This window comes from Balaenoptera ricei, chromosome 16, assembly GCF_028023285.1.
Source record: "Balaenoptera ricei isolate mBalRic1 chromosome 16, mBalRic1.hap2, whole genome shotgun sequence".
Taxonomy (NCBI): Eukaryota; Metazoa; Chordata; class Mammalia; order Artiodactyla; family Balaenopteridae; genus Balaenoptera; species Balaenoptera ricei.
This window is the reverse complement of record NC_082654.1, coordinates 13,511,699-13,537,699: the sequence shown is the minus strand read 5'-3', so window position 1 is coordinate 13,537,699 and position 26,001 is coordinate 13,511,699. Positions and strand designations below refer to the sequence as shown.

The 26,001-nt window shown below is 52.1% G+C and overlaps 1 protein-coding gene and 1 long non-coding RNA gene across 3 annotated transcripts; one reads left to right on the top strand and one right to left on the bottom strand.

Moving 5' to 3' along the window:
• Positions 1-763: 763 nt before the first annotated feature.
• Positions 764-17,022, bottom strand: LOC132350942 (uncharacterized). Its single transcript, XR_009498057.1, has 2 exons — positions 12,493-17,022; positions 764-1,778 (listed from the first exon to the last, which is right to left on the bottom strand). It is a non-coding gene; the product is annotated as an uncharacterized LOC132350942 (long non-coding RNA).
• Positions 17,023-18,514: 1,492 nt separating this feature from the next.
• On the top strand, positions 18,515-25,597 carry EMX2 (empty spiracles homeobox 2). Of its 2 annotated transcripts, XM_059900574.1 has the most exons (3): positions 18,528-19,831; positions 21,724-21,908; positions 24,152-25,597. In XM_059900574.1, the coding sequence occupies exons 1-3, from the start codon at positions 19,426-19,428 to the stop codon at positions 24,317-24,319; spliced, it is 759 nt and encodes a 252-aa protein (XP_059756557.1). In that variant the 5' UTR covers positions 18,528-19,425; the 3' UTR covers positions 24,320-25,597. The 2 variants fall into 2 exon arrangements, with proteins under 2 accessions (XP_059756558.1, XP_059756557.1); XM_059900575.1 differs by lacking the exon at positions 21,724-21,908 and having other exon boundaries at positions 18,515-19,831; positions 24,152-24,255.
• The last annotated feature ends 404 nt before the right edge of the window (positions 25,598-26,001 follow it).

Genomic DNA, 26,001 nt, shown 5'->3' with positions numbered 1-26,001 from the left:
AAATTTCTGATTAAAAGAAATGGAAAATTGATTCTAAATTTTCCCTAGGAGATTAGATACATGAAAATTTTTGTAAAAGAGGAAAATGAGAGGAGGCTTGCTCTACTGGATTTTAAAAAATATTACAGAGTCAGAGCAATTAAGCACTATGATAATGTTGTAGGAATATTAAATAGATAAATGAATAAAATAGTATGTAGAATAGAATAAAATAGGTTAATGAAATAAAATGTATATATGGGAACTTGGTATATGACAAAGATTGTATTTCTTGTTAGTGGAGAAGGACTAGATTTTTCCATAAACGATGCTGGAATAGTTATCCATTTACAGTCACAGAAAAAAATCCAAATGTATTAAAGATGTATATACATTTAAAAATTATTAAAGTTTGAAAAGAAACTTAAAAATAAGAACTCTATAATCTTGAGAATGAGAAAAGCCTTTCTTGAAAAGAGATATACCTCAGAATCCAGAAAGGAAAAAACTAACAATTTTACCTGCATAAATATTTAAATCTTTGGTGTGGGAAAAACACACTATAAACAGATGACAAACTAGGGGAAAATGTAATGTATGACAAGCAATAGATTAAGGGCTTTACTATACAAAGTGCTGTTTTAAGGTAAGAAAAAGACCATCATTCCAATAGAATAACTTGGGAGGACACACAAGCAAGCTTTTTACAGAAGAAGAAACACAAGTAGCCACTTAACATGCAAAAAATAAAAAAGATGCTCAGCCTCATGAATAATCAAACAACTTAAAGTTAGAACAAAATTTTATTTTCACTCATTGCTACCAAAATTTTAAAAAGGAAGGATAATATTCAACATATTGAGGACATAGAGAAATATTTTTGATCCTGTAATTTCACTTCAGGGTTTACCCTGTGGAAATAGTCACAAAATTGTCCAATGCTGGAATACTCTGCAGTTGGTTGAAGGAAGGGGTAGACCAAGAGAACACTGACATTGACAGAGGGCAAGTCCAAGAGAACAATGTATCTGTGTGATCCCAAATTCTGTTGAAGAAGTGAACATAGCTATTTGTATATTGAGAAGAATTTTTTATAGCGGGCTGTCCATGGTCGTAGGATGGGGGAGGCACCGTCACTGACTTTGTCCTCTTCTTTCACATTTACATGTTTTCTGAGCACGCGTCACTTTTAAAATAAAAAGCAATGCGCCTCTAACAGCTGCGCCCAGAGAAAGGAGGTGACCTGCCCAAGGTTGACAGCACATGAGGACCAGAGGTACTGTGCCCCAAGAGTCCCTTCTTCCTGCACAGGAGCCCGCGGACCCAGGCATAGCCTCTCCCCTAGAGGAGCCCGTAAGCGCCCTGAAAACGTCTCTTGACCCCAGCTGTCAGGCGTACAAGGCATTAGTTTAATGGGTTTCAGGGTGCGGTCTGAACCCCCAGTAGTGATGGGGCCTCCCCAGATCCGTCTCCAGGGGCTGCTCAGCCAGGGCCAGTGCCAGCTTGCCCACTTGCCTTGTGAGGGAATCTTCGGGCTCAGGAACGACCCTCCAGCCCACAAGCGATGAGCAGGCCAAGAATTCCTTCCTCCTCCCCTACAACAGCTCCCGCACTTGCTACACTGGGAAACCTCACACAGCTGCGTGGCAAAGGGTTCTTCCCGGTGGGGTGGGAGACGTAAAGGGGAGACAGCAGGAAGACTCACCGCTTCAAAGTGTACAACACCATCAATTTGTAGCTTAAAGTGCTTGATAATTTATTTTCCACCCGTTACCTCATTTGATCTCCATCTTCATCTCCTGAAGGAAGAAGAATCAGCGGGATTGTTATCATTCCCATTTTACAGAAGAAACAACTGAGGCTCAGGAGGTTGAGCTGTTGGCCTGTCACACAGCTAGGAGGTGTGGAAAGGGAATGAGAGATTGGGTCAGCTTGGTGCTGATGCTCTGCTCTGGCCATGCTGCTTCTGCTCTTCTGGGAAAACACCCACCCACCCTTGGCCCATGGAAGCAAGTTACCTTTGCTCAAGATTGGCTGGGACCCAGGGCACAGTCTAGGATGACTTTTGATCCCTATCCCCTGACTCAGTGTATAGTGTACCTGGGCCTCCGCCAGCAGCTTTCTGCTCCTTGGTCGTTAAGACCGTATGTGCTGATTCTCTGGGGGGCCCTGGAGAAGGGCACAGATCTGAGGGTTTCTAACCGAGGGTATTGTCCTGCCCAGGAGAGGCCTCTAACCACTGAAGCCCTGCTCTGTAAGCCCTAGGTTTGATCGATTCACACCTGTGCTCCCACAATCTAGCAAAGTGCCTGGCAAACAGTAGATGCTCACTAAGAGTTTGCTGAATCAGAGGATTGGCTGTAAGGACCTGGGTCCCATCTCCAGTCCTCCTAGAGATCACCCTGACCTCAGGCTATCCCTGTCCCCACCAAGACTCCTTTTTCCCCATGTAACATGGATGTGGTTAGTCTCTAGGTCCTGAAGCTACCCAGCGTGGCTAGGGGCCCTACTGCCAGCTTAATTTCTGAATGAAGGGGCTGGAAGAACAGAGGCCAGCTTTATCCCAGAGATTTAGAGCCAGAGACTGCAGAGAAGTGGAGGAGGATCTCCATGCTTCTGTTCTGAGTCCACCTTCCTGGCAGTTTCATCAGCTTCAACATCCCCAAGAATCTGACTCCAACATGCTCCTTAAGGCCAAGGACTTTGCTTGCCTTTTCTGTCCCAGCACATGGCAGGTGCATGTGAACAAATGCGGTCTCCTCTTGTAACAACTTGCCATAATAGAAATCAGAAGTTTAGGAGTGGAAATGAGGTTATAGGATATACAGTTCAGCTCTCGCCATTGAACCCAGAAGCAGCAAAAGGCCTGCCTAAAGTCACAGAGAGAGAGAGACAATGGAACAGATTCAGCCGGAATGCATGAGCTGATTTTCAGAGATCAGCTGAAGCTAGGGCTAGCTCACTTGGCTTGGTTTGGGAACCAGGGGACCCTGTTGGGATCCACCCATCATATACCAGAACCCTGGCATTGGCTCCAGCTGAAGCTCAATTGCTGCTGGGAGATGCATGGTGCTCTCATAATGAAATCATATCTTTTGCAAAGATCCTTGAGGCTACTTAACTGTGAAATAATTACATGTGCCTCAGAACTGGGAGATCGAGGGTTTCTACCCAACATCCCATGATGCTCTTAAAAAAGGTTTCACTATAAACTGCAGGTGGGGTGGGGAGAGGCAAGATTTCTGAGCCAGGACACCATGTTTTAATTCCACCTTTTATGTTTTGGCATCATCTCATCTATATGTGTATATGTCTCTATAGACATATTAAAACAACATTATAGGAGATTAAAAGAGTAACAATTGTCATCCATAATTATATTGCTATAACTCAGTTGTACCCACATGCGTGTGTCTCCTTGTTTAATTACATAAGCAATAGGTGAATGCACTCTCATTGTCAGGAATTACCATCGTAAATTGTAAAAGTCCCCGGTCCACACCATGCCCCATCAGGTCACCTCTCCTCCCCTGAAATAACACAATTGTCAGCTGTGTATCTTTCCAGAACTTTTCTCTGAGATTACACCTAAGTATTCACATGTAACTATATATTAGAATGTGACTAAAACACAAATAGGTAGTGTTTATGTGAAACATTATTAGGATCATATTATGTATTATTCTGGAACTTGCTTTCCCCCCCTTCAACGGGCCTTGAAATTCTTTCTATAATACTATATACAGATAGCTACTTCCATCTTTTTAAACAGCTATGCAGTTTTCAGCAGTATGGAAGCATCATAATTTTTTAAAACCTGTCCCACATTAAGGGATACTTAGATTGTTTCCAATTCTTCAATTTTCCAAGCCTTAAGCTTTATGCCTCTCTCACATGACTGATGAGTCTTATTCATGTCAGCAGAATACCCTGTTGGGGAATGTCAGCTCCAAGAGGGCAGAGATTTTATCTGTTTTCTTCACTGCTATGTTCCCAGTACCCAGAAGAGTGCCTGCTCAGCATAAGTGCACAATAAACATTTGTTGAATGAATAATTGACCGCAAGGGGAGGACACAGCTGAAAACCATTCTCATGATTAATACCTAACACCTGCACTTTACAAAGACATTTTTACTCCCTAATCATATTCTAGTCTCAGAACAATTGTGTGAGGTCAGTAGATCCTGCGTTGTTATTACCCCCAACTTACTGATGGGTGAAAAAACATTTCATGTTTGGGCACATTAAATAATAGTTCTCTAGTTCCCCAACTAGCCCTTGAAGGCAAGGGCCATAATTCACTAAATTTCTTAATCCTGTTAATTGCAAGTCAATTGCAAATTTCCTTATAAATGGTAAATGCACAATACTGGTTGAATGAATAAATGATCCCCAAATACTATAAATTTTAAGTGGTCCCATACTTGTGAGGGCACAGGGCCTCCTGGCCCACTCTGCTTTCAAGATGGCAACCAAACTGCCCTGAGCCAACTTCACCATCTGGTAGCTGGTGTGGGCAATGGCCTTTTCTTTCTTCCCCAGTGTTGGGGGTTATGCTTTTTCCTCCATCACTACCGGGTCATATCTACCTCTGACAATCCTCCAAGGTTTACATACCTTCTAAATTTTCTTTACTTTTCTCTTTGGAATCGTAAGTCTTACCCTTCTCTACTCCCTCCAAATAATTTGAAAGTCAAGGACAACCAACCAACCCCAATCATGACTGAGAAGTCAAACTATAATCCTCTGATAGCAGTGAAAAGGGAAAACATGTTTTGAAGTAGAATCCGATTTAGGGCCATTGACCTTCAAAGTGCCCCATGACCCCTTAGAATCTCTCTATAGGTCTTCATCTAATTCTTTATCCCATCAACTCTGCCTGCTTCAAAATGTGTTTTCCCTTGCCAGCTATCATTCACTTATATTTTTCTGTTTTTTTTAAAATTATGACAACCTCTATCAAAACACATATAAGATTTTATTGCACTTATTTATTTACAAGGTAGTCTTTCTCCACTAGACAATGAGCTGCTTGAGGGAAGATATCATGAGATTTAAAAAATTTTGAATCCTAAATGTCAACATAGTGCCTGGTAGATAGCATGTATGTTTTTGGAAAAAGAAAAGAATTTTGCTTTCTTCCCATTTTTTACATGGCACACAACCACTATAATTCACTGTACTTATGTTCCTACCAAGCCTAAAATTCTATATCTTATGAGTAGGCATTTAATAGATATTTAGGGAGGAGAAACTTGGAACTTGGACCATCATTTATAATACTGTTTCTATGAGACACAAACATTCTGAGTCCTAGATAGTGATTAAGAAAGAAACTTTTGGAATATAATCTATTTGAAAGTTAAGACCTTCAACCTTCCTTCCTGAGTCAAGCGCAGATTCTTGTTAGGCTCCAAGGGACCCATCCCCTCCCCTGCCCCCATCAGGAAATACAGTGCCTCGCCACAAACATGGAAGTAATAGCATCAGAGAAGAGAGAGTTTGGTAGATGGTGGGCCCTAGCAGGATCTTAAGATTGTATTACCTTCTTAAAGATCCAGCCCTCTTGGATTTAACTGCAGCCCTGAAAAGGGGAGCAGTGCTGAGAGAGGCTGGTGTACTGGGGGCCAAGCCTGGTATCTTCCTCTGTAAAGTTCCAGGTATTGTGTGTGGCTTGTCTTAGCTCAGCATCTCAGGCTTTTTTTTTTTTTTCCTCCTCCTTCCCCACCTCCCCAGTTTGGTCTTTTGCTACAGTATTGGGTTGGCCAAAAAGTTCATTTGGTTAGTGAATACATTGTTCAATAAAATTCTTGGTGAAAGTGAAAAATGTGTCTTTTTACTTAAAACCGAACGAACTTTTTGGCCAAGCCGATATTTGTCCAGGATTCTTTCCTTTCTTTCTTCTTCTTTATTGAGGTATAAAATTTTACAGTAAAATACACAGGTCTTAAGTTCGATGAGTTTTGGCAGTTGTATGTATCTGTGTTACCATGGCCCAAATCAAGATACAGAACATTTCTAGGACCCCAGAAAATTCCCCTGTGCTCCCTTCCAGTGAATCCTCTCCCAGAGGGTTCTGAATTCTAGATCCAGTTGTGAACTTCATGTAAACAGAATCATATAGCGTATTTCTTTCCTTTCCTTTATTTACTAGAACGCCAATAACGAAAAGGTGTAAACATAAACTTCCTTTGTGTCAAAAGTTAACATCCCAAATGTTTGACAGTGGTGACCTCTGGCCAGGGGGAATTTAGATGATTGTTACTATCTTCTTTATACATTCTAGTCTACTAGTCTAGCATACAGATATACATATAATTTTATGATAATGAGAACAAATAAAGTTTTTTCATGGGATGTGTGGCCATGGCTCTTGTGGAGAGTGAACAAGTGAGGTTCCGAATGAGTGTGGGGATGGAGCCCTGGCCATCTGAAGGCTGAGAACACCCTTCCCTAGCAAGGTTCTTGCTGGTGGCAGGGGACTTGGTACATCATCTCAAGGTCAGAGACACCTTGAGCCATTTCCTATCTGGAGTCTCAGTTATCCCTTTGGATATGGAATTATTTGATCAAAGGATTCCTCCGACCACAAACTCTTTCCCTTAAATCTTAGCAAAGAAAATCATTGTCCAAGCAAGGGTTAAAAATACTATTAAAGTCATGAAAAGATACACACACATACAATTTTAAACTCTTGATCACACATTTGAGTGATGCATGTAAGGCAAATGGTAACAGAGCAAAAGATACAAATAATAATAGAGCAAAAATTGTAGATAAAATATATACACTGTGGTCTCCGAGTAACATTTGAACTCAGATAAGGGGCAACTCCTTGTTCTGTTTCCTTGATGGTTCTGCAATACAGATTGGTGCATACATGGAGAAAGAATGAGTATAAGAGAGGCATAAATGAAGAGAAAGCTTTGAATCGCAAAATAACATTTGCAGAAACATTTAAAACAGAGAGAAAATAACCTAGCAATTTCACAACAGAACGCAAGGCCTAACTCCGTTGGTTAAATGGTCCCATATGTGGTATCTGCAGAGCTGGGAGGCTTGGAATGGGCCGGCCCAGGCCAGTGCCAGGGCTCTGCGAAAACTGACTGGGCAGTGATCAAGTAGTTCAACCTCACTGAGTCTGTTTCTGCCTCTCTAAACTGGAGTGATAATGGCCGTATCCTTCTGACGGGGTTGGTGAGAGAGGTGATTGACGTGAGGTGTGTGAACAAGCTCTCTGTAAACCATATATGCTACCCATGTGCCAACTGCTTATTCTCTCTTCCTGACCTGGAATAAATGCGCTGGAGACAGAATGGCTCTGTATCCTCTGGTCATTGATTTTTGGGAGGACTCGGGAGCAAAGTGTTATCTCTTTTCTTACCCTGTGGGACTCCCTCACTGGGAAAAAAGGGGCATTTTGATAGGAAATAAGAGTTGGTGGGGGGAGGAAATGTTGGAATCAGATAGATCTGCATTGGAATCCAGGCCCCTTCATTTACTAGCTGTGTGTGTGACCTTGGGTGAACCCCTTAACATTTCCAAGCCACAGTTTTCTCATCTGAAAAGTGAGAAGAGATATTTTGATAGATGGCTCGGAGGACTGGGTGAGATAGATCGTGATAAGTGCTTAGCACAGTATCCGAGGCAGGTGCCATGGGTGATAGAAATGGACTGTCTCTCATGTAAGATGCTCTGGTGGAAAATGAACAATGAAAAAGACCCTCTCTTGTTCCCAGCACACCTGAGCAGCTGACCCTTTAACCAGGATCATAGGGGCTCCGAGCAAGGGGCAGAAATATGGAACTCTGATGCTTACACAATTAGAATGAAGTTTTCTACCACCCTGGGCAGGGGCAAGATGGATCACCTGGATGGAGGAACCACTACAGATGGGCCAGGTGTGCTGAAGTCCATCTGGGGGAGATCCATACCCACATGGTTGGCACTGTGATCCACCCTTCATCTGGAAGCCTTGGCATCCTGTGGGTGTTCAGATGCCTCCCTAGGCAGCCAGGCTCGGAGACTGCAGCCATGGGGAGGGAGAGGGGTCAGTTGTTTTATTTTTAGTAACAGGAAGCCGGTTTCCCACTTCCTGGTCCCCAGCTCATCTTAGCATATACCCCAGAGCCCAGCCAGGGACAGAGCAGCGTGGGCATAGCCTGCACTCTTCCACATCTGCAAAAACCTTTTCTCAAGGCTGGGGACTGGACCAGATCAGAGCGGGGCTCTGGGTCTCACTGAACTTGGGGTTTTGCCTGAAGTGGGACCCCACCTCTTGGTCAGATTTTAGCCAAGTTTCATTGCTTTGTTCTACAAGGTGTTCACCAAGTAGCCATTTGGGGGGTTTGCTTTCAAGAAATAAACAGCCCACCGCCGGCTGCATCCTGGTGGTCTCTGACCCCTCTTGCCCTTTCTCTAAGTCTTCCTCGCACACCCCATTTCCCCCACCCCCTCCCCCCTCCCCCTTCCCCCCTCCCCTCCACCCCTTTCCCCTCCCCTCCCCTCCTCCCCATCCACCCGTCCCCCTCCCTCTCCCCTCCCCCTCCCCCTCCACTCCCCTCCCCTCCCCTCCCCTCCCCTCCACTCCAATTTCTCTTCCTGACTCCCAGGCCTCAGAAGTAGACTCCTGTTCATCAGGCTGTAAAGTTTGGGCGTTTCTCATTTCTGATGCTTTAGTCGGCCGTACCTGACTTCTATTATCTTTTTTCCCCCTCCATAAACTGGATATCCGGCGCGGGGGGCGATAACCTGCGGACTTCTGAAATCCCGATTTTGTTCCACCTGGCCCCTGCCCTCCTGCGGGAGCTCCTAAATGCCTGCTTTCTTCGGCTCTTAATCGGTGTTAGAAGCAGGCTGTAGTTGGGACCACCTGATATGCAAGCGGTCCAAGCCTAGGACAGCTTTTCCTGACGCGGGGTTGGAGGGCGGGCGCAGGCTGGAGCCGGGACCCGCGTGAGCCGGAGCGCTGTGCTGGAGCCGTACTGGCGTCTGGAGCCCAGAACCCAGGGTGAAAGGCCCTCGCTGCTCTCCCAGACGCCTCGGCTGAGCACATGCTGCACTCCCCAAATTCATTTTTAATTCATGACGTCAGTGTAGGGGCCATCGGAGCCTCTAAACAGCCTCTCAAAACCAAAACAACCGCCACAATGCGAGCGGGGAGAGGAGGCGGCCGCCAGGTCCAGAACGTTGTCTCCTCTGTCCCCAGAGAATGGGCATTTGGAAAACCACTTTCCAGAGAGGACCTGCTGTCCCTTATGACAGAGTTGCCCCTGCCCCGCCTGTCCCTGGAGCTGAAATTGGACCTCAGGGTGTTTGTTATAAAGACATAGCTGGTGTCAAAGTGGTTTCGATTAGGATTTTTTTCTAAAACGTTGCATGAAAACGATCAAATATGTACTTGCAGAGAGATTAAAGGCTCCCTCAAATACTTTTACACATATATATTAAATAAATATATTTATACGTGCATATATATATTCAGAACTATCTACACATACAGTATAATATATAACGTATAAAAATATGTTAAGTAACTAATGTAATCAAGTAATATTAGAATTAGAGGTTAAATCTATACTAAACAGTTGCACAATATGATGAAACCGTATAATACAGATTCTATTTTAAATAATATATAAAACACACGGGCCATATATAAAATATATTATAGACCACATATATTAACCAGAATGTCCTCCTCTGAAATATCCAAGGTGCTGGAGCTCGGTCGGTATCGCTGATCCTCAGCTCAGCACAGGGCACCTGAGAGTAAGGAGGGAGGCACACAACGGTTCCCCGGATGCTGGTGCCGCCACCCCGGCCCTTGCCGCATCCCAGCTCCCCACACATCCAAGTGAGTTGGGGTAGATGTAAAGATTCCAAACGACCAGCTCCTTATTGGAGTAACGGAGTTAACAGACCATCTCTTACGGAGGTCAGACTCCAATGAGGGGGAGACACAAATTTCCGAAAGGAGACCCGAAGGCATCCATTCCCAGGATCACTGCAAGCCCTCAGCGTTTGGTGTTTGGGCCCGCGAGCGTTCTTTCTCAGACACCTAAGACAACTTAAAGTGCCATTTTCCAACGTAGGCAATTTGGAAATTGAAACGGATCTTTATAAGCAAGACTTGAACGTTCCGGAGGCCCTTTAAAGTTGCGGTTAGAAAGGCGATTAAGAAACCCGAGGATGGGCTGCAGGGAAACGATTCAAAGCAAAGCAAAATGCAGTTAGAAATTTGATATTAACCGCGCACTCGCAAGTAATGCAGCCTAACGATCATCGAACATCGCTCCGCGTGTTTACTCTTCTGGTGCTGGGGAAATAGAAGAAACTGACAGCGAAGTTACCCTAAAGAAATCACATCGTTTAAGTGGGGAAAATATCTCAGGTGGCTTACTGGCAAACTAAAACAATGTGCACGGGAATTTGTTTTTTCCAGAGTTACCCAGGAGCGGAACCTCAAAATCAATTGTCTGGAAGATGGGGTTGTGTGGTAAATGAGGGCGGTTTTCGATGGGAACGCGCGGTGCCCCTCCTCAGAACGGCCTCCGGACCCCAAGACCCTCTCCCGACCCCCAGTTCCCGGGTCGGAGACCCCGGCGCACGCCGGGGGGAGCGCTTGGCTGCCGCGCCGTGCGCAGCCCCGGGGCGCGCCGCCGCCGCGCCAGAGCTTTTATTTGCAGTCTCTTTAACTTTTCATTTCTGGTTCTCTTCCCTTCGAGCGCCCGGCCGCGGAGTGTTAGACAAGCCCTGTCGTCTGTGGGCTCTCACCTCAGAGTCAATATTATCTCAGATGGGCACAATAGACTGGAATGAAAAGCTAATATTGAACCAATGAGGTCCCTGCCCGCGCCGCCGCGATGCCACCCTTTGTTGCGCAGCCCCCGGCGAGCCGCCGGCGGCCGGGCTAAGCGGAGGGACGCTGCGGCCGGGCCTCTCCTGGACCCCGCCGGGGGTGTGGCGGGGTGGGGGACACGCGGGACCCAGCCGGGCTTCGGACGCCTGCAGGCCCCCGGAGGGACCCTCTCTCGGCCTCGCCTCCAGCCGCCAGGGGCTTCGCGGGGTCTTGGCGGAAGCGGGGGCGCACCTTGGGTCCCTACGCCCAGACACGGAAGGGACGCAAATAGGGGAGCGGAGTGTGTCCAACCTCCGAGCGCTAGGGTCCCCTGAATGTGATTGTGGCGAGGGGCCATGCAGCTTCGGGGCCCTAACCAGAAGGTTCCTTCCCGATTGTCCCGGGGGTGGGGTGGGGGGAGGAGGGCCTGGCCGCCGCTGCGGCCGCCTGTACGTAAAGATCGCCAGGGCAGAGGCTGCGGGAGGCGGTCTCTCAGAAGGGGGTAGGTCAGACCCTCTCTGTGTGCCTCTTCGGAAGCTCCCAGCCCCTGGCCACTCTTCTGTCCCCTGGCCAGCTCCTCGCAGGCTGGGCAGAGCTAGGGAGGCAGAGATCGCTGGGCCAGGGACTTTCGGGGCGCCTTGCTGGCTGCGAGGGGGGCTCAGGCCGCGCTCCAGGATCCCTGACGCCGGCGCAGGGCCGCTCTGTTGGCATCCCCGGAGGTCTCAGGGCCGCTTTGAAGAGCAACGGGAGGGTGCGGAGCGCACGGAGTCCCGGCCAAGACCTCCGAGTACTGCCCTGTCAGCTCCTCGGTTCCTGGCCGCAGTGAGGCCGTCGACCCTCTGGTCCTAAACCCGGGGCTTGGGTCCGCAGGAGGCTACCCGGGAAGAAGTAAAAGGGCATGGGGCGAGGCCTAAGGTGGAAACAGTGGCCTGGAGGACAATGGTGGCCAAGTGGGTTCGAGGCAAGTGATGGAGTTACAGGGTATGGGGCGCCTGGACGAGCCTCGCTGCGTGCGGTGGTTTGGACCCCGTCAGCCAGCAGCGTCTTCGCCACCGTTTCTCACTGGCTTGAATGCAGGGGTCTGGCGATGTTGGACCGGGGGGAGCTGGGGGTGGAGGCGGGGCTGTCACAAGGCTCCTCGCAGAGTGACCTCTCTGAGCCTCGATTTTCTCATCTGGAAAATGGGTATCATGACTCCTTCCACACCAGATTATGAGGTTCACTGAGAACTGGGTGTGAGTAAACACGCCTTTAAAAGCGAAAATTCGTTACAGGGAGAGGAATTGTTCTCAGTCTTCCTGACAGCCTCCCCAAGTTTCTTGGAGAGCTGCATCGTCCAAGAGAAAAAGCCTCCAGTTTCTTTCCTCAAATGACCACGATCTTCTTTCTAAGCCCTAGTCCAGCCTCCAGAGTCCAGAAAATGGGGAAGTACAAAAATAAAAGACAATTAAGCTCCTGAGAGAGGGACTGGTGAGACGCCAGGGTTTCAGAAACTGCCCCTAGGTTCAAAGGTGGCTTGCTGCTGACAACCCCAAGGAGCTCCTTAAAGGACTGGACCCCCCAGTTACAAGGCCCGCGACCGTTGGCAAGAGCAGAGTCTGAAACGAAAAGATGCCGGAGAAGGCGGCAGAAAAGCCGGCAGATGCGTCCCCGCCACCTCCCATGCTAGTACCTGTGGCCCGCTGCAGGTCATCTTATGCGATGGCAGGGAGCTCCGGGCAACAGTCGGTGACCTTGTGGCCCAGTGAAACCAAAGCTTTCGGGACTGTTGGAGGGGAGAGCGATAACGCCACCCACCCACCAGCGGGAAGGGTGCAGGGGAGACCGAGCTGTCTCCACCCCTGCCCGAGAAAGTCACCTGAGCAAGAGCGTCCTTCTTCCCTAATTCCTGCGCCCCTGTGTCAGTCAGTCTGCCCCACGCCTGTCCTTGCTTGGCTTTAGACTTTCATTTGAAGGCAGCCGAGGGAGAAAGAAACCGGGACTTCCTTTTATCTGTTTTCTTGCTTTCATTAGTGAATCAGGACAGCCTGTGTGTTGAGAGATTGACGAGTTTCAACGTGGTGAAGGAAGTAAATTCGATGGTCAAGCCCTGCGTGGCTTTACGCCTCAGTGCGGAGTTCCCGGCTCTGAAACGTCGGCTCTCAAAACGGTTGGATCTCGGAGACCCACACGCTGGCAGCCTCCTGATAACATCCGGAGAAGGACAGCACCTGGTTCCTGCAGTCGTCTGGGGCATCTGAGGCCTGGACCAGGGTCCAACCCTCCCGAGAGGGCTCAGTCCCCCCGGTGGACGCTTGAACGGTTACGCACGGGTTTCCAACGAACCCCGCTCGGATTCCACGGGCCTTACCTCACCAGAGGAACCAACTTGCGCCGGGACAGATAAGGGTCCGCGCGCTCCAGGAGGAAGGAGCCGGTCACCCTGACCAGGTCGCGGCCCCTCAGTCCGGCTGATCGCTATCTCAGCAATAACCACCAGGGAGTCTTTGGCCGGCCACGAGGGGGCATGAAGTTAAGAGAGCTGCACCCCGAGACCCCAGCTCTTCGGACTCTACCCAAGCTGGAGCCAGCGCAGGCCAGAATGGGCCCGTAGTCAGGCCGCGGGATCTAGGACCTGACGCATGATGTTGTGGCCTCATTTCCGCGGTATCCCCCTGGCACAGGTGATCACGGCCTCAGCGTCCTTTTTAGAACAGAACCCGTCCCCCCTTCCTTGCACCCTTCCGAAGGAAGCCCGACTCGGGGTGGAGCTGGAATTCTAGCGTGGGTGGTGAACTCCGAAGCGGAGAGCTGCTGGAGGGAGGAGGGACGCATTTCCAAGTCGTCCTCTCTTCCTCTGTGGTCAGTGAGCCTACTTTGACTTCCTCTCCCGGCTCAGACTGCGGTCGCGGGAAGGTCTTGGCAGTGGGGCGCAACGCCGGCACTACCGGGCGCACCGGGCTCGGCCGCTCGCGGGGATGCGGCCAGCGCCCGGCCCCCGCCACTAGGCGCCGCTGCGCGCACGCGGATACACGTCCCGGGTCGCCGCGCCTGCCAGCGGCCTCTAGAGAGGACACCAGAAAGGGATTTGCCGTCATGAGGATTTAAAAAAAAATGTTTTTAGGACATTAATTTTTCTCTTAGTTTTACCGCCGCCCTACGCATTCGGAGAGGCCGGGTGACTGGGAATCACCGTGGGTTGGAGGAATTCTTAACCGGGTCCCGAGGATCTCCCCATCCCGGGACACCTTCCGCATGTCTTGGGCCCGGGGAGAGGGCTTACCCTCCACGGACGTCCGCGCTGCTCGCGTTGCCTGGCTGGCGCACAGTGCAGCCTCACGGCACCGGCTCACCAGGAGGGTCCTAACCGCCGCGACCTAGATTTAGCGGAGTGCAGCGGGTATGCTGGACGTGCAAAGCCATGGGCTGCCATTACTATTTGATGAACGAACGGTAACTGTGCCAAGCATTAGCTCACTTACTCCCCTCAAACAGCTGTTAAGATATTGGTATTTCCTTTTTAGCGAGGAGAAAACCGAGGCTCAAGAAGGTAAAGGTCACACAGGTAGTGACCCAGGCAGCACCTGGGCATCTCTCCTGGGTTGCATGAAGGTATGCATCCACCCCCGTTATCAAACAGGCCTAGCACGAGCTGGGGGAGGGAGAAGCACTGCTGTTTGCTTCTGCAAAGGTAGAGGGCCTGGTGGGAAACTCAGAGCAGATGGTATGGGAGACGACCAGAAAGCTCTGCCCTTTGATGTCTCCCGCTAGCCAGGAATCCAAGCCTCTCTCACCCCCAGGGTCCCCCTAGAGAAGTCCCTGGCCTTTGGAGGAGCATGGAGGGGAGCGTGGCAGGAGTGTGAGAACAGCAGCTTATATTTGTACAACTTTATTGTTCAGTCTTGAAGCCCAGCAAGAAGCCCTGGAGGTGGGTAGGTAATAATAATAACAGCAATATCAAGGACAGGAACTTACTTTTATGATAGCTCATTCATTATATGCTGGACACTAAGCATGTTGCTTGGCTTATCTTGTTGAACAACCTCAAGGGCCAAGATATTATTTATCTCGAGTTCACAGAAGAGATAACAGGCTTAGAGAGGTTAGGTAACTTGCCTAAGGTCATCCAGGCCTGACTTTGGGGGTGGGGGTCAGGTTTACTAAGGTATAACTTACATACAGTAAAACTCACCCTTTGTTGTGTACAACCCTATGAGTTTTTAAAACACAGATGTGTAACTGCCGCCACAATCAGGAAGTAGAAGGGTTCTATCACTCCCTAAAACAGGCCGGCCTCCTGCCCTCCACGGTCTCGCAGGCAGCATTGGCCGTGATCTTACAGATGACAAAATGGAGGTTGGGAGAGGTTGTGGTGTTGCCCAAGTTCCCTCAGTCAGTAAGTGACAGATCCGAGACTCGAACCTTCATCATGTGTCTGCTAGTTCAGCTGCCTGCAGAGTGTAGATTCTGAAATCTACAGAGCACAACCCTCATCGGGTGCGGGTGTGGAGATCGGGAGGCTGTTGCTCTAAGATGGGGCCTCAGAAATCCCCCCACTTCCCACTGCTCACACCGGTACTTAACCCAACACCCACCCTTCCAGAGCAGCTAGGGAACAAAGAGGGGCCGCATTCTGAAAGGCTAAAGAAGCCACAAGTAAAGAGAATGGCAGCCGCTGGGTCCAAGGAGCAGAGTCTAGAGGCAGCTCAGGGTCCGAGTCCAGACTAGGTTGCCCAGCGCCTTGGTGCGCCTCTGCCCGCCAGCCTGGTTAATAAGTTACTCTCCTAGTTAATTCCCCTGCACGTCGGGGCCTGGCAGAGCTAACCCTTCCAAGCTCCTCGGTCCCGGCGCATGAATTAGCATAGATTACTCCGCTTCCAGCGCTTCCGCGTGCGGCCCCTGACTCACTAGAAACCCGCTTCTTCCTCGTGGGGGCCCGGGAGAGGCTTGGGGCCAGCGGCGAACAGGCGTGTCCTACTGCCGCCAAGAAGGCAACCACCAGACTCTCTCAGCCTCGCCCACCTGCCAATAACTAGAGCCCTTTGGGGGTAAAGCTGGCCCCCTTATGGCAGTTTGCAAGAGGCGAGTGGCCTGCTTCTTGTACACTGGGAGCAGCCTGGGCCCTCTGCCCCGGCCGACTGTCCCTGCCTCGGGAGGGAGGCTGAGGGTCTGGGCTCCAGACTGCTCATTTCATTAGGACACTCTCCGGACACATCTCGGCCAAAACAGGAGAGTTTAAGGTGGTACCAATACCACTTTAGTGCTCAGCCTGAGAGTTTAGAAGAGGGGAAACTATCACACACCATGGCGGGCCTCATCCCACCTCCCAGACACTGAATGGAGCCCCTTTGCCTTGGAAGTCTTCTACTCTCATCCCCCCCAGCCAAGATCACGAATACTGACTGTGCAATAAATGGCCATTCCCTGCCCAGCAGCCAGGGTGGGGCTTTTAGTGCCCTCAGTTTCCCACTTGTAGTCTAAGCTCAAGTTTGGAAGGCCTGGCCTGCGGGCGAGCCTGAACCTCCAGCCCTCCTGGAGATCCTTCCATGGAGAAAGGGGTCCTCCTCCACCAGCTCCAGGATCGGGGATCTACAACCCACCTAAATTGGGTATTTCTTTCTGGGAACCAAGGGCTGACCTCTACCTTCACCCCAGACTGGCTGGCTAGCGCAGCCCAAAGACTTCCACTTTTCCTGGTGGCTTCAGGCTCCCTGTTGGCCTGGGCACAGTGGGGCTTGTGTCCCTACAGCCTAACTGAGGGAAGGATTTCTGAATCGGGGACAATATTTTTGGAGGTCTATGGTTCAGGACCCAGGGAGATACTATTCAAAATGCAACCCACCCCAAGAGGCTGGATCGAACACCCTCTACCCTTGGGCCTGGGGAAAAGGATGGGGGGATGCCACAAAGCAAGGTCGAGAGAACCCGCTAAGGGTGAAAACCCAGCCAAGACCCCTGCCCAGAGCTGGCGTCAGAGAGCAGAAGCCTGAGGTAGGGGCAGGCTTCTTGGGGCGTGAGTACAGAGCTGAGGCCCATGCCTGTCTCGTGTGTGGAAGTGTGTATGTGTGTGTGCCCTGGGAAGCTTGGGGGAGGCAGCACACATGATCTCTGCTGGGTCCTCACTAAGATCAGGTGCCCAGACAACGCCAGAAAACACACTCCTAACTCCTCTCTTGCCTGGAGTGTTTTCCGAAAGGGGTTTTGGATCCTCCTGCCATCCAACCTCCCCCCACCCACACCCCACACCCCACACCCCACACCCCCAACACAGACTATGCCTGGAATAAAGAAGAAATTGACACAAACATAAACACAGCAGATGAAACCACAGAGGATGGGGGAGATCCTAGGGCAGGGATAGGGTAGCTGGGAAAGCAGGGGAACATGTCCCCAGACCTGGGGACCTTTGACTGATGAATCTGATGGCACTGAAGCCTGACGTACAGGACTTTCCTCTTCTCCCCCTCCCAATCGACATTTTTTTGGGTCTCACGGCAACCTCATCACCAAACACAGGCATTTCTTCACCCTTAAGCGAAGTGACATGGGCCTCCAAGTAAGAGATTTAAAGGATGCCAGATTTTTTTTTAAAATCATTAATTGTAAACGTGCAAAATACCTGCTGGTACTTCACTTCAGAAGAATGTAATTGGCAAAAAGAAAAAAAAAAGAGGAAAAAAGAGGCGGCTGATGAATAGATAATAGATCTTTAACCACCAATAAACAGAGAGCAGCGCCAGCAGCCTGGGGGATGTGATCATAATTATGCCGCAGCGTGAGCCAATGGGGACGAGGGAACTCGGCCCTAAAATCATCCTAAAACCGAAGGCAAGCTCGAAAATGCGGACACGGCCTGGGACTGGAGAAGCGATCCTCACTCCCTAATTGCAAGCCCTAGGTTTGCACAGCAACCCGCCCCTAGGACGACAGATGGCAGAATAATAATAGAAATAGTGATGATGATGATGATGATAATAATAATAATAGCAATAATAACAACGATAACAACACTAACAAAAATAATAACGACAACGTAACGGTAATAGTAGTATCACATCAGCCTCTCCCTTGACCTTGGACCCCCATTCCCAGATACTGGGACCCCCGGTTCCCAAAAGAACTGTCTGGGGGAAGGAGATGAGCACCCTCCCAGAGAGGAAAATTGAGAGCCTGTGGGCAAGTTGGAAGTCCACCGCCAGGGCAGGGTCGTCCACTCCGGTCTCAGCTTGGAAACGAACGGGCCGAGTCAAGGATCGTGAACTCAGGGACCCTGGGACCTCGAGGCTACGCGTGGTCGGAGGACCCCCATCCCCGGCCAGGCTCCCTCCTCACCTGGGAAACCTCCGGGAGTTTCGCTGGGGGTGGGAATTGGTCTGGGCCAACGGCTCCGTTAGCCCTCGCCGGGAACCAACCCCTGCTCGCTTACCCTCGAGTGCTCCCGGGGCGATTCCAGCTCCCCTGACCCGCGCCCGCGGGGGGCAGCAGCGGCACAGCACTAGGCGCGAGGAATCTGTGCATCAGTGTGTCCGTCTGTCCCCCCAGCTCGGGCTCAGCAGGCTCGGGATCCAGGGGGCCGCAGCGAAGGCGGCGCCGCTCGGGGACTCTGCAGGGACCGGGGTGCCCCGGAGGGAATGGTGGTGGTGGAGAAGTAGGCGGTGGCTGAGGGGGAGGAGGTGGGGAAAGAGGAGGAGGAAGAAGAGGAGGAGGAGAAGGAGGAAGAGGAGGAGGAGAAGGAGAAAGAGGAGGAGGAGGAGAAGCCAAAGGAAGAGGAGGAGGCGAAAGAGGAGAAGCCGCAGCGGGCGCCGCGGGAGCGAGTGAGCTAGGAGCGCGGGGCGACGGCGCCGAAAGGCCGGGAGGCCTGGCGGGCGCAGGAGGCACGGCCGAGGCAGCGGCGCCGACTCCGTTCCACTCTCGGCCCGGATCCAGGCCTCCGGGTTCCCAGGCGCTCGCCTCCTCCTGACGCACTTTAAAGAGTCTCCCCCCTTCCACCTCAGGGCGAGTAATAGCGACCAATCATCAAGCCATTTACCAGGCTTCGGAGGAAGCTGTTTATGTGATCCCCGCACTAATTAGGCTCATGAACTAACAAATCGTTTGCACAACTTGTGAAGAAGCGAACACTTCCATGGATTGTCCTTGGACTTAGGGCGCCCTGCCCGCCTTTTGCAGAGGAGAGAAAACTTTTTTTTTTTTGCCTCCCCCGAGAAACTTCCCCCCCTCCCGCCTCTAACTTCGATCCCCCCCACGCCATCTCGCAAAAAAAAAAAAAAAAAAAAAGAAAAGAAAAAAAATTACCCCAATCCACGCCTGCAAATTCTTCTGGAAGGATTTTTCCCCCTCTCTCCAGGTTGGGCGCGTTTGGTGCAAGATTCTCGGGATCCTCGGCGTTGCCTCTCCCTCCCCCTCCCCCCTTCTTTCCTTCTTCCTTTCCTTTCCTTTCCTTTCTTTCTCCCTTTCCTCCCCCACCCCCACCCCCACCGCCACCCCCACCCCCACCCCAACCCCCACCAAACAAGTCCCCAATTCTCGTCCGTTCTCGCCGCGGGCAGCGGGCAGCGGGCGGCGGAGGCAGCGCGCCGCGGTCGCCGGGAGCTGGGAGCCCCGGGCGCCCGCTCCTCGGCGCAGCATGTTCCAGCCGGCGCCCAAGCGCTGCTTCACCATCGAGTCGCTGGTGGCCAAGGACAGTCCCCTGCCCGCCTCGCGCTCTGAGGACCCCATCCGTCCCGCAGCGCTCAGCTACGCCAACTCCAGCCCCATAAATCCGTTCCTCAACGGCTTCCACTCGGCCGCCGCCGCCGCCGCCGGCAGGGGCGTCTACTCCAACCCGGACTTGGTGTTCGCCGAGGCGGTCTCGCACCCGCCCAACCCGGCCGTGCCCGTGCACCCGGTGCCGCCGCCGCACGCCCTGGCCGCCCACCCCCTGCCCTCCTCGCACTCGCCACACCCCCTCTTCGCCTCGCAGCAGCGGGACCCGTCCACCTTCTACCCCTGGCTCATCCATCGCTACCGATATCTGGGCCACCGCTTCCAAGGTACGTGCCACGTCGCGGGGCTGCAGCGCTCTGCAGCCCGCATTGCCCTCGGCCTTCTCTGGGTGGGCGCCCGGCAAGGCCTGGATGGAGGTTCCTCCGGTTCGCCCGCCCGCGCGCCGCGTTTGGAAACTGGGCGGCGAGGAGCCGGGCATGGTCCCTAGTCTCCGAGCTGCGGCCGGTTTGGGGGCTGGCCGGCGGCCGCTTGACCCTTTAGAGAAGGGCGCAGACAGAGGAGTTGTCCCCGAATGCTCTCGGGTCGAGGCAGGCTTTCCTAGCCTGCTACGAGTGCCGGCCGCCAAGGAATCCGTGGCCCGCGGGGTCCCCGGGTTCTCTGTCTTCCCGGCGATGCCGCCCTGGCTCCGAGGGGCGCGGACAGGGCCCGGCCACCAGGTTCGCCTTCGACTGCGTTCGACCCAGTTTGCCATCCACTCCGCGCCCCTGCATCCTAGACCTGCAGCTTCTCGGTCTCTGACCCTCTTCCGGCGGCGAAGAGACCCTTGCGTCCCCAGAGCAAAGTCTGGGAGTTTGTTTTATCCTGCTTATTTTGGAGGCTCAGGCGGGGCGGGAACCCGCGCGGGTAGGAACCTCTGAGGCTCAGCACTCTCGCCGTGACCTGCTCAATTCGAGCGCCGAGCGGCCACGGCGAAGGCAGGTTCGGTCTGGTTTTTGTTTTTGTTTTTCTTTTAAAAGAAATGAACCGGCTCGGAAGACGGGCTGGAGGAGATCTGTTTGGGTGTTTTCCTTTCTTGCTATTTTTTTGGATTTTTTTTTTGTGTGTGTGGGTGGGGGTGGAAGGAGAGTTAAAACTCCAGAAAAAGGGGCAAGTAATTAGTTTAGCGATCCGAGCGGGGAAAAGACCTACCTCCCGAGGCCGCTGATCAATACCCAGCGGCTTGCCCATTCATTAACCCTTGGCGTTCCTGCCAGAGCCTAGAATGGGGTAGATTCCACTCCTCCATAATTTAAAAAACCAAACCAAACCAAAACAACGTTTTACTCTTTTTCCCAGACCGGATTTGCCTCCATCCCCGCCTGGACTGTCGGTTTGTCTTTCTTTGGGTTTTGGTGAATCGATTTCCCACCCTAATGAGTGAATCCGAAACTCTCTGGCTTTGCTCGAAAAGTTTAGGGTTCCCTTTCCTCATTCTCTGGCAGCCACGCTCTTGGTCCCCACGCCAGGCCCGGAGTAGCTAGGATCTTTTGGGGCCGCGGACAGTCCCATCGGGTGACCGCAGCTCTGTACTCCCCGGGTTTCGATGCCTTCGCTCGTGTCTCTTAGTTCTCTGGAGCAGGGCAGCGGGAGAACGGGGCCTCGGGAGGCAGCGGCAGCAGAAACCCTGCGCACCCGCCGGCGAGATTTCGGTCTAGGCCGGGCTGCAACGACACGCCCGGCCTCTGCACTTTTCCGGAGGAGAAAGACTTAAGTACTTTAAAAATAAGTCCCCGAGAAAACTCTAGGATAGCGGTTCGTCGCCTCTTCGCCCCTCACCCCCGGGGCAAAGTTCTCCCAGAGGTTAGAAAGAAGAGACAGCCGTCTCTCTGGGTCCAGGGCGCCAATCCCCGGGCCCTGCCTTGCCGCCCCGTCCTCTGTTCCTCCGCCGGTTGCGGAGGTGGCGAGGCTCGTGGGGCCCGGGCGGCTGCAAAGCCCGCAGAGGTCAGGAGCCTTGGGACTCGGCCCGCCGGGACAGCTGCTGCTGGGGGCTGCACAGGTACGGTCCCGGCGGAGCGGGCCAGGCAGCTGGAGCGGTGTTCCCCTCGCGCGTGTGAAGGGCCGCACGGGCTACGTACGCGGAGGCCCTGAGCACTGTGCCGGGTCAGCCCGGCTCGGGAGAAGCGCGCGGACCTGGCCAGGACGGCCCTTTTTAACGGGACTTCTGTTGTGTCCCCCCCAGGGAATGACACAAGTCCGGAGAGCTTCCTTTTGCACAACGCGCTGGCCCGAAAGCCGAAGCGGATCCGAACCGCCTTTTCCCCGTCCCAGCTTCTGAGGCTGGAACACGCCTTCGAGAAGAACCACTACGTGGTGGGCGCAGAGAGGAAACAGCTGGCGCACAGCCTCAGCCTCACGGAAACTCAGGTGAGCGGGCCCAGGCGCCGCAACCGCGTCCCAAATCTCTGGGCACACGCAGCTCGCAAAGTGCGGAGGGCTTTCGGCAAACAGACCGGGAGCTGGTTCCACGCCCGGGCTCAGGATGTGTAAGTTTTGAGGTGCTCTTGGCTTCCTTGGGCTCCAGCACGGGACTGTAGGAGATGACTCTCCCGAGGCTCTGGGGTGGGGGTGGGGGTGGGGGTGGGGGTGGGGGAACGGGCTGAGTTGCTGCTTCTGTGCGGCTGGGCTGAACTTGCAACTCCTGGCTAAGATACCTCTGCACTTTTGGTGAGACTTTCGGTGAGAGTCTGGGGTACACGGCTGGGATCCAGGAAGGAGAGTGAGGCGGGGTTTTGGGGTGTTTGGGGCTCTAGGCTGGAGAGAGAGCTGAGAGTGGGTTAGGGCGAGCTCTGTGCACCGTGGGCTCAAGGCTCACACCGACGGCTCCAGTTACTCCCCTTGAGGGGATCGGAGAGTCAGACCGCTGAGCCGGGCATCCTGGGTGCGTCCCTAAATCCAAGAAACAGAGCTAGAAGGCTGCGGGAGAGGGGCTGCCTCAGGGTGCAGACCCTTCCTGCGCAACAGGGTCCCGAGGCGGCCAGGTTCTGGCCTGCCCCGGGGCGGGGAGGGGGCTTAGGGCTACAGTAGGCGCTACTGTACGTGGAGCCTCAGGGCGGGGTCAAAGTTCCCCGCAAACAGTAACATTTTCGGGCAGATTAAGTTGTAACACTTTTCCTGGGAGTCGCAAAGAGGTCGAGGCTTTTGTTTTAAAACGTCCCCCCGGACAAAACCGAGGAGGGCCTCGCGGGTTGGTGCGGGGCCCGGCACAAGGCGCGGCCCGGCTGATTTCTCCTGGATAGCCGAGTCGGCGGTGGTCTTTGTCCGCCTCGCTGCCCACGCTGCCTGGAGTCTTTGTGTGCGTGTCAAGCCCCGAGCGCACCGACGCGCGCCTTGGGCGAGCGCCGGGGAGAAATGAACCGTCCTCCCCCTCAATTAGCAAACTCAAAGCAAATTAAACTCAGCCCTGTTCCAGCTCGGCTTTTTCATGGGGGCACTTTGGGGGATTGGGGGCATTCGGGGAGAGCAAGCCGGGACCTGGGCCTGCCGACTCAAAGGAGAAAGCGGAGCGGACTTCAGGGGCCTGGGGTGCTGCTAGCGGAATGGGACAGCCCTGGTGGCATGGGAGGTGTAGTCATCACCATTTTCCTCACCTGTACCTCACTGATGAGAAGCTTGGGCAGTGTTACTGTCTGGTCTGGTCACTGTATGGGGACCCATCACCAGCTTCCCCAGAGACTGGTCAGGATAGCATCTGAGCCCCACCTCACTGCTCCGCAGACGTCTAGCAGAGCTCCGAGGAGACCAGGCTGCCAGCCCCACCCTGGTGGGAAGTGATGTGATGGGGTGAGAGCTTGGCCCTGGACTGTCCTGGGGCTGGTCAAGAGGAGGACTGAGGGGCTCTTCCCTTCTCTTTCTCAGTTTTTCTTTTACTTCCCCCTTATCTCACGGTCTTTCAGAAGCTTTCACTTTTGAGCCTCTTTTCCTAGCTGAAAAGATACAGCTGGGTTGGTCCGCAGGGCTCTGCACCCCATCATCCCCCCGGTTTCCCCCAGCACCCCCCCCCCCACACACACACACAACTGCTCCTGCGCACCTGCAAGAGTACTGGGCAGAGAGGGGGAAGCTCAGGCAAATCTTGACTGCCTACCCAGGGCCCAGGCCTCGCAGAGGAGGTGCTATATTTAGGCAGCGGCTGCGGGAAACTGGCAGAAAATAGAAAGCACATTCGGCCCTGCAGGAGCTGCAGCAGTGGGAATGAGATCTTCCCTGCACTAGTTAGGTAGAGGGAGTCAGGGATGTGTCTCTTTTAATTTTCTCTTACTTATAATTTTATAGGGGTTTCCCAATGTTTGCCAGGCTTTTGCACTTAGTGGGATGTGGGTGTCCCGAGCAGGACAAAGTGAGAAGGGGGCACTCTGCACTCTGGGCCTCGGGGCCAGGGGAAATGTGCCCCAGGAGGGCCCAGAAGGGGAGGGAGCCAGCCTTCTCACCGGCCTCGAGATAGGAACTCTGTTCCCCGAGGGGAGGCCGTGGGGAGGTCAGCTTAATAGGACACGCAGCCGGGGTACTGGACTTCCGTAGTCTCGGTCCCAGGTCCGGGCCAGGCAAAAGAGGAAGAGGTAGGAGGGCGCTGTGCAGGAACTAACGCGCCCCATCTGCCTCTCCTGCAGGTAAAAGTATGGTTTCAGAACCGAAGGACGAAGTTCAAAAGGCAGAAGCTGGAGGAGGAAGGCTCAGATTCTCAACAAAAGAAAAAAGGGACGCACCATATTAACCGGTGGAGAATCGCCACAAAGCAGGCGAGTCCCGAGGAAATAGATGTGACCTCAGACGATTAAAAACACAAACAGAACCCCACAGAAACGGACAACACGGAGCAAAACAGAGACAGGGAGAGGAGGGGAAGAAGAAAAAACCCTACAAAACTAAAACAAACCACACACACATTCACGGAGAAGGGGAGAGGGAGTCAGAGAGAGGAGCGGCGCGACGCAGACGCTGGGCCGCAAGAGCGCAGGGCCCTGATCCGAGAACGCGCCGAGATGGCAGAGGACGGAGGCTCCTTGATGAACACGCAACCCTTGTCTAAACAGGCAGCTTGAGAGAGACAGAGACAGACAGAGAGAGATCCAAAGGTGGCAAAGCCGAAGGCGCTCTGACAAGGGGAGCTGTCAGTCAAACGCCAAACCAGCGAGACAAGATGATTGGCAGGTATTCCGGTTATCTCGCAGTCCGATTTTTAAAAAAATGATGATGATAATGATAAAAGAAAAAACCCAACCAGGCACAGGACTTTTTATTTTGCACTTCGAAGTGTTTTTTTCCCCAATCTTTAAAAATAACCAGTTATAATAGCAGTCGGGATTCCACATCCAGCCCCATCCCACACCTGTTCAAAAACTTGAATTGCATGTAGCAGTTGTTGGGCGAATGGTGTCTTAAGACAGAAAGTGAATTGTAATTTTCTTTTCCTTTTAAAGACAGGTTCTGCGTGCTTTTTATTTTGATTTTTTTGCAAGAAATGTGCAGTCTGTAAACACTTTTTGATACCTTCTGACGTCAAAGTGATTGTGAAAGCTAAATGAAGTAGGCTCAGCGATAGTGGTCCTCTTTCAGAGAAACGGGGAGCAGGATGGGGGGCTGGGGGTGGAGGGGGAGGGTGCCCACAAGAGGAGTCAGGACTTGTACTGGGAAAAAAACCCCTAAATTAATTATATTTCTTGGACATTCCCTTTCCTAACATCCCAAGGCTTAAAACCACGAACTAAAACTCCTTTTAGTGGTTGAAGGTATTGGCCAAGTTCAACCATTTGCCGTAAATAAAGGCCATTCCAAACTTTCAATCTACCTATTGCAAAAACTGAAGGACTGTAGTTAGCGGGGATGATAAGTGTGGCCAAGGACACGGCAGCAAGTTTTCAAGCACTGAGTTTCTATTCCAAGATCATAGACTTACTAAAGAGAGTGACAAATGCTTCCTTAATGTCTTCTATACCAGAATGTAAATATTTTTGTGTTCTGTGTTAATTTGTTAGAATTCTAACACACTATATACTTCCAAGAAGTATGTCAATGTCAATATTTTGTCAATAAAGATTTATCAATATGCCCTCAGAGTAGTTGTCTTGGGAAATTGAAGTGAATTCTTGAAAAAAGTATCTCTTTGAGTGTGGTCCTTCCCCAACTAGGCTCAAGAAGCCCAGGTTCCCCACCCACAAAAGGGCCAGACTGATGGATTCTTGGGCATGTTAAAGAGAGAAGAGGGTGGAAAAGGGAGAGGATTAGGAAAACTTAAGTCCTTCAGAAAAGGGATGGGAAAAAAGTTTTCCATCCAGACCTCTGCCCACTGCACGGCCTAAAGAGGGAGTTTAATTTGAATTTCAGGTTAAAAATGCTTACTACTCTTAACCTCTAGTTATTAAAAAAACTGGACATATAGTTATGCGTTGAAGAGTATTCCCCCAGGATCGGGGAAAACACTTAGAATCAGAATCCTGGGACTTTTTAAAACTGTGTTTCT